We start from the raw sequence: 14126 nt of genomic DNA on the forward strand, positions 1-14126 counted from the left end.
CTTTACTTGCAGTAACGGCCATAAAATGTCTCACACTAGATTTGATGACCAAGATGGAGCAATGGAGAATGAGGAATTTCTGCCTAATGCAGATGGAAAGAAACCAGTTCGATTCACAGATGTAAGTGAAAAAACACAAGGGACTGCTATTACCAGTTATTGTTGTTATCACATGTTTATGCATTTTATCAGTTCGAAGGTAAAACCTCTTTTGGCATGTCCGTATTCAATCTGGGTAATGCCATTATGGGAAGTGGAATCCTAGGACTGGCTTATGCCATGGCCAACACCGGGATACTCCTCTTTTTGTGAGTATTACCAATGATTCATGCTGTCTTACTTTAGATCAACTAAGTGGTAGGACTGAAGCTTGTGAAAATTTAAGAAAAACAAATAAAAACTGTTCAGGTAACTCCAAGTGTTAGTCTGTGACGAAAAAGGAAAACACTGTAAAGTTTATTGTATAATTTTATCAATTTTAAGACTAATTATATGAACAATATCAGTGTGTATTAGGGGTGTGTATCGCCTTATATCTAGCAATACGATTCATAACATGATTCACAATCTCATCACTATCCCAATTAATCCTGATACAACACGATACTACACATTTTTGAATATCACTGTGGAAAAAACTAATCAAAATGGAAATGAAAGTAAACTTATATCCATTAATCTATGAAATGGTAGATTGGTAGGTGAGTGGTTAGCGCATCAGCCTCACAGTTCTGCGGTCCTGGGTTCGAATCCAGGTCAGTCCACCTGTGTGGAGTTTGCATATTCTCCTGCGTGAGTTTTCTCCTGGTACTCCGTTTTTTTCCCCCACATTCCAAAAAACATACATGCTCGGCTGGTTGGACATTCTAAATTGCCCCCTAGGTATGACTGAGCGTGAATGGTTGCCCTTCTCCTCATGCCCTGTGATCGGCTGGCCACCAATTTAGGGTGTACCCCGCCTGGGATAGTCTCCAGCACTCCCCGCGACCCTTGTGAGGATAAAGTGGTTCAGAAAATGACCGAAAAAAAATCACAATTTCTGAAACCTCATATAGTTTAGTACTAAAGTAAACACGTTTTATGTTTGAACAACATATGAACTTTTTTGTGTAATTTTCTCAGTTTTGAGTGCAGGCCTGCTTTAGTCCAAACCTGCCTCAATGCAGGATTCTATATATGTATACATTAAAAAAAACTTCTTATGGGATTTTATATGGGACATGAGCTGAGAAACCATGCCCTTGTGCATCCAATCACGATTACTTAATGTCAGGGTACAGCGGGTGACGACTGTGGACGAGTGAATGCAAGTGGATCCACATATTGTTTATTTACACCAAGAATACGTGTAAAGATTGATTCAGATGCATTTTGCATCCATACGAGAATCGTCCAATGTGATATCGCGATATATTGCAGAATCACTGTTTGTAAACACCTTTAGTATGTATGTAGTAATAAATTAATTTCATATTCAACTCCATTCATAAGCCCTACTTTTCACTACAAAATAATGGGTTATGAAGGTCTTGCAAGCTATGACTGGGCTTGGATGGCGACAGAGTCCGGATTCCCCCCAATACTTGAAATTAGAATAAGTTGTAAATCAAATCCGCTGATATAAATAAAGCAATAAAACACTCAGAGTACATAGATCCCTCCTCTTAGTTAGTTTTACTCCATTGTCTTTTCTCAAGTTAGGCGTGGAATGTACGTTTGAGGCCAAACATTGAGGTAATAAAGATTCCATACAGGTTGATTATTATACCTCCAAACATAGGTGAGGAAAGCTGGCAGTGGTGTGAAGGTCTTTGGTTTGAATGCATGAGGGTACAATTTCAGGAAAGACTGCAGGCATCATGACCTTACCTGCTCCAATCCCGTCACGTGCGCACCCGGCACTAAAACAAACATACAAGTAGACTAAACGACCAGTGGGTCCCAAGGCCGTGGCTGACATCTGCACTTGTATTTAGAAAGAAAATATAAATTAGCTAATCCAGATTATTTATATTATTTATATATAAATAAAATGCACATGCAACTTCTGAAAGTGATTTTGATTAAAACTGCATGTGCTTGTGCATATACAGTGTTTACATTTTAATTTTAAGTTTAAATTATGACAATTGTAGAGTAATACTTTGTAGTGCGAGAAATGTTTGGTATGGCATAAGGCGTGACAATGGCCCAAAAACCGTGAGAGACGTGCAAGATGAGAATTCTGGTGGAACCTCACTAGTAAAACCTGGTATCTAAAAACTCAGGTGCTAAACCTGACTTAACAGGCACTAACCCTAAGTGTGCAGTCATCATCCATTAATGCTATAATCTTCACCTCAGCTACTATGTGAACAAAATGTAACAAACAGAAAACCATATCCAACATTATTGACTATAAATGTGAATGTTGCAGGTTTCTTCTGACTGCAGTGGCAGGCTTATCATCTTATTCCATTCATCTGCTGCTCAAATCGTCTGGCATTGTGGGTAAGAATGCCTTGGCCTATTGTAAAGAAACTCTCTACATCACTGGATGATTCAATTCTTGTCTTTTTAGCTTGGCATACAGTTCTGCAACTCTGTGTTTGCTCTTATGCTACCACTATTATGTCCTCATTTGGAAATAAGAACAATATTTTATTATAATATTATATGTTTTCTTATATCTGATGAAACTCAATGTTGCACTTGTAAAACAAATGGCCCACCAAATACAGAAAATTTTGCTAAGATATTAAGTGATGACTTTGGGTTTTCAGGAATTCGGGCTTACGAACAACTGGGCTTCAGGGCTTTTGGCACACCAGGAAAAATGGCAGCTGGCATTGCAATCACTCTGCAGAATATTGGAGGTGAGTGAGCGGTGGAAGGGCAAGGCTTGGCAGTTATCTGTGTAGCACAATTCAACACAAGGTAAATCAAAATGGTTTAAATAAGAGGAAAATCCTAAAAAACAAATAAAATGATACACTATATTCACATTATATCATTGAGACAGTTAAAACCAAAAACAATTGAAAGAGAAAAGAGAAATGTATTCGATAATTCATTCATTTTCTGAACCGCTAAACCTCACAAGGGTCGCGAGGGGTGCTGGAGCCCATCCCAGTTGACTTCGGGCCGGAGGCGGGGGACACCCAGAATTGGTGGACAGCTGATTGATCGCAAGACATGAGGAGACGGACAACCATTCACACACACACTCATACCTAGGGGCAATTTAAATTTTGATTTGTTATTTCAACTGAAAAGGTCTGCTGCTTTAACATTCTTATTGGAATAAAGAGGAACCGTTTTGAACTTAAACAAATTCTGAATTCTTGAGCGAAAAGTCTTCCCAGAAGAGTGGAAGCTGTTATATAGTTCCAGGGTGGAAGAATGTACGCTATGGATTCAAAATGGGATGCCACTTAATATCATAAGGAAGTCATGGTAGGTGAGAAATGTATCCTAAAATAGTGCAATAATAGCTTTATTGCTATTCTGTATCTTTGAATGTATGTTATGTTGTGAATGGTATTTTGTTTCCATAACTCATCTTTTAAATGATGCTTGCGGGTTTTCTAATTGTAGTCCTAAAAGCAAATATATTAATATTTCCTGTAACTGTATTTTCCCACTATAAATATAGTAACAAATTTATCAGGATTCATTTTTATGCTTACTGAAGAAAAAGCTTTTGTCTAAATGGGTTTGATTTGTTAGGTAAGTGAAGATTTTCACTAATACTCATAGATATTTCAAATTCAAAGCTTTTCTCTAATTTGTTAGGTTTACTTATAATCAAGAGGGTTTTTGACCTTTAATATCTCCTCTGACAGTTTTCTCAAGAACTGCGTGTCAGATTTTAGAGGAAGGTCTACTCTTGATTCTATTTTCTCTCTTGCAGCAATGTCCAGCTACCTGTACATTGTGAAATCAGAGCTACCTTTAGTCATCCAAGCATTCCTGAAGGCTGACCCTAACACAGAGTGAGTAGCAGCATTAATAGCACTGCACTCGTGACTTTACAAGTGCACGGTCAAGTGCTTATCACCTGGCATTGAAGGGGTGTGTTGAGAATGGAAGCTTGTAATTGAACGAGGCTGAGGGGGCTTGTCTTTGTTTTGGACAAAATGTCAACCTTTACCTAACTCATAATCAGTGTTCTGCTGATATATATATATATATATATATATATATATATATATATATATATATATATATATATATATATATATATATATATATATATACACACACACACATAAGAACATCATGGGCACTGTCTCTCTCCCTGCAACTCCCTCGTGTAATGTCTCTGTGGTCGCAACTCCCTTCTGTAATGTCTATGAGCACTAGGCGGAGCGTTGCATTTTTTTCAGTGTTTTTTTCCCGTTAGTCATTGCGAATGATGTATATACTACTTCTCGTTGGCAAGTGGTCGTGCATTATCCTATTGTTAGAACATTTGTGGGCATCATTTTCGGAATATTTTGAAGGGAATACAAAAGCAAACAACCCTCGATAGGTTGCATCCGAAAGTCAGGGTGGAGGCGGGGCAAATAGAGCCAACCCGGGAGAAGAAAGGTATCAAAATTTTAAACAAAATTAAAATTAAGTTTAGTGTTCGGTTAGATTAAATTTATTTTTAAGTGTGTCTGCATCATAATCCAAGTTCATTTAAATTTGTTTATGTTATGTTACGAGCGCGTTGCCGTGCAACAAGTCACCCCCCACTCGCCCCCCCTCTCCCCCCCTCTCTCTCTGTGCGTTTCTTCTCTCTCCCGCGAAATCCGTCTAATTTTAGTATACTATTAAACACATTTTAGTAATATTAAACCACTAGTTATTTGTTGCTTTGTTAATAGATGGCAAATTAGAACAAATACAAAAGTTTTTCCAATCCAATATCCTGTTTTTTTTTCTTTTTTTTCAGAGGGTTGGAAATGAATTAATTTGTTTTTCGTTCATTTCTATGGGAAACGTTCGTTTGAGTTACAAGAAAATCGACATACGAGCTCAGTCCATTAAGCTCGTATCTCGAGGTACCACTGTACAATTCTTACATTATTTTATCTTAGCTAATATCTTTTTCCCTTGTGTGGTTCACTATAGGTCACAATTTATCTTTGAACTGATTGACTTTTCACTTGATAGACACAAGTGGCAGCGGCAGGTGCTGTGACACGGGGCTTCATGGGTAGTGTAAGGGCAAGTTGCCTTGGCTCCGCCCCTCATAGATGTTTCATGTTCCTGCCACTCCAATCTATTACATCAAACTGGGGGCATCGAATGAGTGAGAGGGAGTGATGTCTTTTTATTACAGCTCCTGGCTCTTAAAATAGTCCTTGATGAAGTGTGGCTGACAAATAAAATGCTGCCCTCCACTTAAGAAGTAATTAAAATACTATGATATGAATGTATATTTGGAAGAACAAAATGCAGACAATATAAAAGGTAAAAATAAAATGTGATTGTTCATGTCGTTGGCCACATAAGGAGAAATAGAATACATGTGTAGGAACTTGAGAATTCACTTGAATCTTCTGGCTCTCAAGCAAACAAAGTATGTATCGGGTTTCTCTTAGTTACATAAACACACGATTATCAAGTGAAACTGCACTCAACAGCAGTTTGTCAACTATGAAAGCCGCGTCAACAAACAAAACAAAACAAAAAAACGAACAAAAACCTTTTAAACTGTTTGGCTGTTTCTTATATATGAATGATATGAATGAGAACAGTGTGATTATAAACACTGACATTACATAATTGTGTTATACATACTACATATTGCAATACAAAATGTCTTAGTTAATCCATTGGCGTGATTGGCAATTTTTTTACAACTTTCTGAATAAAAAGAGGATGACTGAAGTGATAGGATATGAAAATACATTTGGTCTCATTTTTTTTCAACTGCAACAATTTCCTCAAATGTAATGAAACCAAAATTTTCATGTGAAAATAATGGAACAATCAAGACCCAAGTGTTGCCATTTTAAATCCATTATCAACTCCATGTACTTAAACATTTTCATATCGAGCTGGAAAAACATTTTCAAAACACAAATTCAATTAAAAGTCATAGTAAAAGAAGGAAATACAAGAAAACTGTCATACCAATATAAAAGGTAATGTAACAATTTAGAGCGGTCCCCTGTTACTGTAAACAGATGAATGTTTACACTTTACCATCATTGACCCCTCCAGATATTTGTTTTCCCTGGTATGCCAGGCAGAAGAATTTCTCCCCCTATGCTATTAGGCATCCTGTTGGCCAACTGACTTAATGATTACAACCATAGATTATCTGTTGACTGTAAACTGCTGAGGAGAGATGTCAAAACAATGAAAACATACTGAATCCATCAGACCTAAGCATAGCTCAGCCAAGGGAGATAAATAAAAAAACAATGGCCTATGTTGCCGAATCTTTAAACAACCAATGTGTCATCTCATTTAAAGTTCACCAAAATACCTTTTTGTGAGGGTATCATTATCGCTAGCATTTGCCATTTGCTTTGTCTGGTGGTTTCTTCCATTTTGGTGTTCGTTTTGGTAATTGTTATTTGGGAGCTTTGTTCCCAACTGTGTACAGAGCAAGAAACAAGAGTGGTAATCTATCTTGACTCCATATTCATAATTTCTCTTTTTGTGTGCAAGCAGTTACATTAGTAATAGTCTTTATTGATACCTTTTGTTTCATGATTAGGGCTCAGCGAGGCGGCAGGTTGCAGTCAGGACCCCTTTGTTTGTTATTGTGTTCTTGGCCTACCTGTTTCTCTTCTATAAATATTTTTGCATTTGTAAGTAAACCCTCTTTTTTATTGATTCTGTCTCATGTTGCATCCCACCAGACCCTAGGCTGGGGCGTCACGGGAATGCAACATACATTACATAATCTACATATTCTGACGCTTGAAATTAGAACAAGTTGGAAGTCTATGGACTTAAGATATTGTATATACTGCATGGTTTGTTTTTTGAGTATCATCAATAGAGGCCTTGTTGAATGGGGGCGTACATGTGGTGTACATTTAGTAGATGTTGAGTCAGTGACAGGATTGGAAGCAAAGCAATGCCAAGATTGGAAATTCTATTCAAGCCCTGCATGTCTTACTGACTACATCATTGACAGGCGTAAAGGAAATATATGGCTTCCATAGGCAAGTCAGTGTGTTGGATTAAGCTTGCCCTTCTTTTTCACAGCTGCGAGTGCTCTACTTGTAAATCCCTAGTTATGTAGGATTCTATTTCAGTGGGACTGTGTCGGTAAACAGTGTACAACTTCAACCTGAAGGATTTAACCGTATGAAAAGGAAACAAATCTGTTGCATTTGCTCATCAACAATACAATCTAATCGTGCTAAACGATCAACTCATGAAAGTACACCTTGCCCTTTGTCGTTAACAGTCTTTGGTACGTGAATGGCAATTACCTGGTCATCATGGTCTCCGCTAGCGTCATCCTGCCCCTGGCCCTGATGAAACAGCTGGGTGAGTGAACACTCCCCTTCCACCCCAAGATTTGTGTGCCAACAAGCCTTTCTCAAAACATTTGTGACTCTTAGGACTTTTGTCACACTGCAAGAGTTGATGCTAAATTAGGATTTTATTTGTTTTGTCTTGTCTGCGCTTTTTATATAATAATTCACGTTACGATGACAAATGTGACTTCTTCCATGCCTGCCAAATGTTACTAATTCACACAAAATAAGACGCTGAGGAACATGCACCCAATCTCACCAATAGGAGCAGTTCACAGTGAAAAATTAACGTACATCGAGCAGTTTGGGTTTGATTCCCACTCGTAGGTGGTGCGATTGTGAGTGCATAGATTAGATGAGATGAGATTAGATTTATTTCCTCCCGTATTCGGGAAATATCCTTGGTTGCAGTAGCAAGACAGTAGCAAGCAAAGACACAGAAGACATTGTAGACGTAGGTAAAAAAGGTAAAAACGGTTGTCTTTTTTTATCTGAGCCCTATAACTGATTTTTAACTGACAATTTAGGGTGTATGCCAGGGGAAGGGAACCTATGACTCGAGAGCCATATGTGGCTATTTCCATGGGTGCATATGGCTCTCCACTAACCACTGAGGTAAAATATGTAAATCACTGGTGAGAGAGCTGAGTCCCGAACGGACTAATAGGAACGCCTCTATGGCATTGACACTACCTCTACCACCACTTTAATCATATTTTTTTATTACTCTTCTGCATGCATGATATCATTGATACTGATTTATTAGCAACAGCATAAAAATGTTGTCAAAAGAGGCTTTTTGTACTAGTGGTGAAATGGCAAAAAAAAAATACATTTTCATGTATTTTTACCTTTCAATTCTGAGAATGGTTCTCAAGAAATAACATTAATAAATATGAATTGTTTATGGCTCTTTCTGTCAAAAAATTTCCCGACCCCTGTATACACTGTATACCCTGCCTTTCGACCAAAGTCAGCTGGGATAGGCTTTAGCACCCTGCGACCCTAACAAGAATAGGCGGTCTTGTGAATGAATGAGGAGGGATAAAAAAATGTTCTTGGCCAAATGCAGTGTTTAGCTCCGGATGACTATTGTTAGCAGAGATGGGTAATAATGCGTTGAATTTACTCTGTTACATGTACTTAAGCAAAAAAACTGTTCCACTAAGAGTAGCTTTACCTCACCATAGTTTTTACTTTAAATTGAGTAGATACTCTTACTACGTTACTTTGGGGTACACTAGTGTTGTTACTTTTTCCTCTTTGATTTTTACAGAGATGCCACAGTGGCTGTTTCAACAATAATCACATGATGTGATTATATAAATCACATGTAACAATACAGTCACAAGACCACACACAAGCTTCCAGTCGTATGATGATGCCGGCCTGTACAATCACGTGGCGTTGTCAAAGCTCGGTAAAAAAAATAAACAATTTCAACCAGAGTGATGTCGTCAATATTACTTTAAACTGCACATTTCTCTCCACGTTTTTAATTGGCACCAATAGACAACTGAAAGCAGAAGATACGATTGCTTTTAATTTCATTCATTCGTTAGTTCGTTCCTTCATTCATTTTCTGCACCGCTTCATCCTCACTAGGGTCGCAAAGGGGGCTAGAGCTTATCCCAGCTGACTTAGGACCAGAGGTGGGGGACACCCTGAATTGGTGGCCAGCCGATCGCAGGGCACAAGGAGAAGGACAACCATGCACACTCACACCCATACCTAGGGGCAATTTAGAGTGTCCAATCAGCCTACCATGCATGTTTTTGGAATGTGGGAGGAAACCGGAGTACACGGAGAACATGCAAACTCCACACAGGTGGACAGACCGACCTGGATTTGAACCCAGGGCCCCAGAGTTGTGAGGCTGACACGCTAACACTCAACTCACCGGGTTGCTGTTTTTAATTTCATTCTAGAAAAGGTTTATCCACTAGAGGGCATATGGATAAAGTGTTTTGTTTCTGTGTATATTTCTTAGTTTGAATTTATTGATTTTGATGCATTATTTTTGTAAAAGGTTACAGTATTATATTAATAATAGTTCTTATAGATGATAATTTTTATGAGAAAACTATTCATTACTTAAAATATAAATCCGACGTTATAAGCAGTTACTCTTTTTTTGAGTATTTTTTTCTACAAATACATTTTATTCTTATTTGCACTTGGGTGAATTTTTCAGAAGACCAATTTACTTGAGTAATTTTATTTTGAAGAGATGCTACTCTTACCTGAGTAAAATCTTTGGCTACTCTACCCACCTCTGGTTGTAGGTAGTTAGATTGTAGCATTGTGTTACAGAGTAAGTAACTTCTAGATTAATTTCTTCATTTCTGTCTTCCTTCAGGTTATCTTGGCTATACCAGTGGATTTTCTCTCAGCTGCATGGTGTTTTTCCTCACCGCGGTATGTTTATTATTAATGACATAACTAAGGAGAGAGAGTTAGGAGAAGTTCCCAACAAATGTTTGATCCATTAATCTACCAATATATTTACTGGTTTTATCACATTTTTTGTGCTGCTCACATGCTGTTAACTTTATGAAACCATCGCAACAATAGTCACAAAGTGCCAGTAGAATATTGTAACAGAGAGAGTGGAGAATGGCATAGAATTGGACATCTTTGTTATGAATTTTACCATTCAGCCCCTTGTCAAATGAAGTTTACATTAAAAGGTTGTAGTCACTTTAAAGTCCCACTTACGCGGAAACCCGTCAAAGTATATGAAAAAATATACGATCAAGACTCGCACAGATCCAAAACTTAACATTGTAAGTAAAATCAATTTATATTGCCATCCGCTTTCTTAAAAAACATTGACGTCGCAAGAGTATAGGAGCCGGCAGAAGGCTTATGCCTCAATGGCAGAGGAGTATTATATCTCATTCCTTTTATAATGGAATACAAAATTGAAACTAGATCCCGAATAAGATGAGATACATGTTCCGTACAAGTTCAAACCGGAGGTTGAAGCACCATAACACAGCCCCCGTGAATCATCCATAATAAGGAGAGACACAGCAAACTGGGATTCAATTTTTTTGGGACATTTCTGGTTGATTTCACAAAAAATACTCTGGTTTGTGCCTCAGTGAAGCCAAAGCAATCAAATAATGTTGCAATACCCCCCGCTCCCAGTAAATAGTGGCCTTTTAAGATATATCCTGAACTTTCACCAATAGCCGAACGCGTGTTTAATGACAATAAAGGCATTCAATTCAACTGAATTCAATCACTAATTTTTGTGAGTAGTACACAGTGTTTATGTTATGATAATATCCATATGCATTTGATCATTGTAAAGTTTTTGCCTTCCATTTGTATCTTAACAGAATTGTACTAATAATATGACATTTTCTTTCACCAAATGCTCTGCCCTCATTTCTCATCATCAGGTCATCTACAAGAAATTCCAAATTATGTGCCCCTTCGTGGAGTTCAACTCACTCAACGACACTGCCACTCACCACAGCCTGAACGTGTCAAGCCACGTGGATGATAGCCTCCTCGCCCACAAAGAGGACGATGGCGTGTGCTCGCCACGTATGTTTACCATCAACTCACAGGTGAGTCCATACATACCTTAAGTGATCGAGGATTCAGTCAGTTGTTGGTTGTCCTAGATTGGACAAGTGGTACCCGGACATTTCCTATAAGCCATTGCACATAATTTTTATCAAGACTATTACTATATTAATTGTAATTTCTTGTAAACTGTGTGTGTATATGTGACATGCTAAAGTGTTTAATTTATTAACGATTGCATGTTGGGGATGTTTGGATTGGATGTATATCGATATTCGATTATCATCTCTCACGGATGACTATACAAACAGTACCTACAAGCTATTGCACATAATTTTTAATAAAATAATTTTATTTATTGCCTTTTATTTTAATGTCAAAGTTCCTTTAAACAATCTGAAGTAAAAACTCTCTCTTTTGAGAGCGAGCGAATCCGGCGACGAATCCGGTGACGAATTGTCCGTCGATAAAATGTCCGACGACGAAATGTCTGTTCGACGAAGTGTCCGGCGACGAAGCGTCCGTTCGGCGAAACGTCCGGGGACGAAGTGTCCGGCGACGAAATGTCCGGTCACGGGACAAGTCTCTCCTGCTTCTCACTTTGTGAAAATAGTTCATCATTTTATTTCCCTGTTTTCCAAGCAAGGTTTACAAAGGCCTGGATGAATGAAAAATATTATTCCTTGTCCACTTCCTTTAGGTGTAATGTGTTTTTGTTCTTTTTCCCAGACGGCCTACACCATTCCCATTTTGGCTTTTGCCTTTGTTTGCCACCCGGAGGTCCTCCCCATTTACACTGAGCTCCGCAAGTGAGTTGCTTTTTTTTCAAATATATTAAACTATAAATCTAATTTTGACTGGCAAATCATCTTTTATTATGTTTTTATTGCAGCCCTACTAAAAAGACAATGCAGAAGGTGTCCAATATCTCCATCTTTGTCATGTACACCATGTACTTTTTAGCAGCTCTCTTTGGCTACCTGACCTTCTATGGTGAGTGTATCTACTATTAGAAATGTGTGACTAGAATATGAGGAAGAGCCTCTGTGATATAATGTAGTGTATCATGTTTTAAATATTGTATTTGTCTCTCTTCTCATCTCATTTTCTGAACCGCTTTATCCTCACTAGTGTCCCAGGGGGTGCTGGAGCCTATCCCAGCTGACTTTCAGGCACAAGGTGGGGGACACCTTGAATTGGTGGGCAGCCAATCGGAGGGCACAAGGAGACAAACAACCATTCACCCTCACACTCATAACTAGGGGCAATTTAGAGTGTCCAATCAACCTACCATGCATTTCCTTGGCATGTGGGAGGAATCAGCCTACCTTACATGTTTTTGGAAAGGTGGGAAAGGAAACTGGAGTACCCAGTGAAAACCCATGCAGGCCCGGGGAGGGCATGCAAAGTCCATGCAGGTGGACCTGGATTTGAACCCAGGTTCCCAGAGCTGTGAGGCCGACATGAATTTTCACTCATTCACCTTTCTTTGTCTTAGCTCCCTCAGGGTAGTTAGTGTTAAGTTATAATTATTTCCCTTCAAGACCCAGGTCAAGACTGAAAAGCCCCAAGACAAGACGTATAAGTCTGAAAAGTTCTACACTTTGAGTTTCGAATATTTATTTGCCATTTTAACAAGTCATTTTTACAACATTACAATAATCCCTTGGATATCACTGATAGTACAGACCAGACATGCCCGGGATATTATTTTTTTTAAACGCAAAGTAGGATCACCTTATTATTACTACATACCGTACTACATTTTTTTCACACCTCTGCAAAAATACTAGTACACAAGTAACATTATCAAGAAGTGCATTTATTAAATATTACAGTTATAGGCATATGAAAAGACAGTAATGTATTAATATCTAAATATAATCGATAAATTAAAAAAATGTAAATACTTTAAGTACTGTACTCACAGTAAAAATATCACATTTTTTTTGTCTGACAAAGGCGGCTTATATGCGAGTAAATACAGTAAATAGTCATTAAAAAAACAGGTTATTGGAAACTTTTGTCCAAACCCGAGGCCTTCCTGTACATGTTAATTGAACCAATTTTTTCCTTAAGTGTGATTGTGATAGGTTGCTTGCCTATGTGTGCCCTGCGATTGTTCAGTTCCAGTTCAGGGTGTTTCCAGACCCACAGTTAGATGTATGGGATAGGTTTCAACACCACATTAAACAAAAAAAAAGATGTGTGGGGATATTAAATTCTTAACTTTCTGTATTTGCTCTTGTAGGAAATGTTGAGCCAGAATTGCTCCATACTTACAGCCGTATTGACCCATATGACACGTTGATCCTATGTGTGCGAGTGGCCGTCCTCACTGCCGTCACACTCACAGTCCCCATTGTGCTATTTCCCGTAAGTTTAGATTTGAACACTAGCGCAACACAATAATGTGATTGAATGGCTCTTGTTTCTTGGCAATGTGCAATCTGTTCATTAGTCTGTATTTATACACAGGTACGCCGAGCTATCCAGCAGATGTTGTTCCCCACCAAGGCTTTCAGCTGGTTGCGTCACACCGCTATCGCTTTGACCCTCCTTACATTTATCAACATGCTGGTCATTTTTGCTCCTAACATTCTGGGCATCTTTGGATTTATAGGCAAGTACAACATTGGACATTTGGAATTAAATTGGGAATAACTGCCAATGTATATATTAAGTTAAGATATTGTAAGTCATTAAGAAAAACAAGAGATTTTGGCATTGGAAAAGATTTTTCCCACCGTAGAGAGAGTGACTGGTGACAATATTAGTTACATTTGCAGAATCGATCCCTTTTCTGCAGAGATTTTCTTTATTAGGTGATGCACGTGAGAAAGACCTTATTCAGGGTCACACTAGATCAGGGGTCACCAAATGCGGTCCTCGAGGACACCTATGTAGTCTTTTTTCGATGTCTCCCTCCTCCAAGACACCTGAATCAAAAATATCAACTAATCGACAAGCTCTCCAGAAACCTGATTACTTGATTCATGTGTGTTGGAGGAGGGTTACTCGTAACTCAAACGAACGTTTCCCATAGAAATGAACTAAAAACAAATGAATTTGTTCCAACCCTCTGAAAAAACCTCCACCCTGACTTTCAGA

At 38.3% G+C, this 14126-nt stretch overlaps 1 protein-coding gene across 1 annotated transcript in view; it reads left to right on the forward strand.

The window, feature by feature from the left end:
* LOC144075574 (sodium-coupled neutral amino acid transporter 3-like) overlaps positions 1-14126 on the forward strand; it is a 37813-nt gene that overhangs the window by 16843 nt on the left and 6844 nt on the right. The window contains exons 4-15 of the mRNA XM_077602767.1: positions 40-121; positions 193-308; positions 2417-2490; positions 2763-2855; positions 3893-3974; positions 7403-7485; positions 9835-9893; positions 10886-11056; positions 11745-11824; positions 11908-12008; positions 13267-13391; positions 13494-13638. Coding sequence (XP_077458893.1) covers positions 40-121; positions 193-308; positions 2417-2490; positions 2763-2855; positions 3893-3974; positions 7403-7485; positions 9835-9893; positions 10886-11056; positions 11745-11824; positions 11908-12008; positions 13267-13391; positions 13494-13638 — 1211 coding nt within the window. The remainder of the gene's footprint in view (positions 1-39; positions 122-192; positions 309-2416; positions 2491-2762; positions 2856-3892; positions 3975-7402; positions 7486-9834; positions 9894-10885; positions 11057-11744; positions 11825-11907; positions 12009-13266; positions 13392-13493; positions 13639-14126) is intronic.

The sequence above is a fragment of the Stigmatopora argus genome, chromosome 6 (assembly GCF_051989625.1).
Source record: "Stigmatopora argus isolate UIUO_Sarg chromosome 6, RoL_Sarg_1.0, whole genome shotgun sequence".
Taxonomy (NCBI): domain Eukaryota; kingdom Metazoa; phylum Chordata; class Actinopteri; order Syngnathiformes; family Syngnathidae; genus Stigmatopora; species Stigmatopora argus.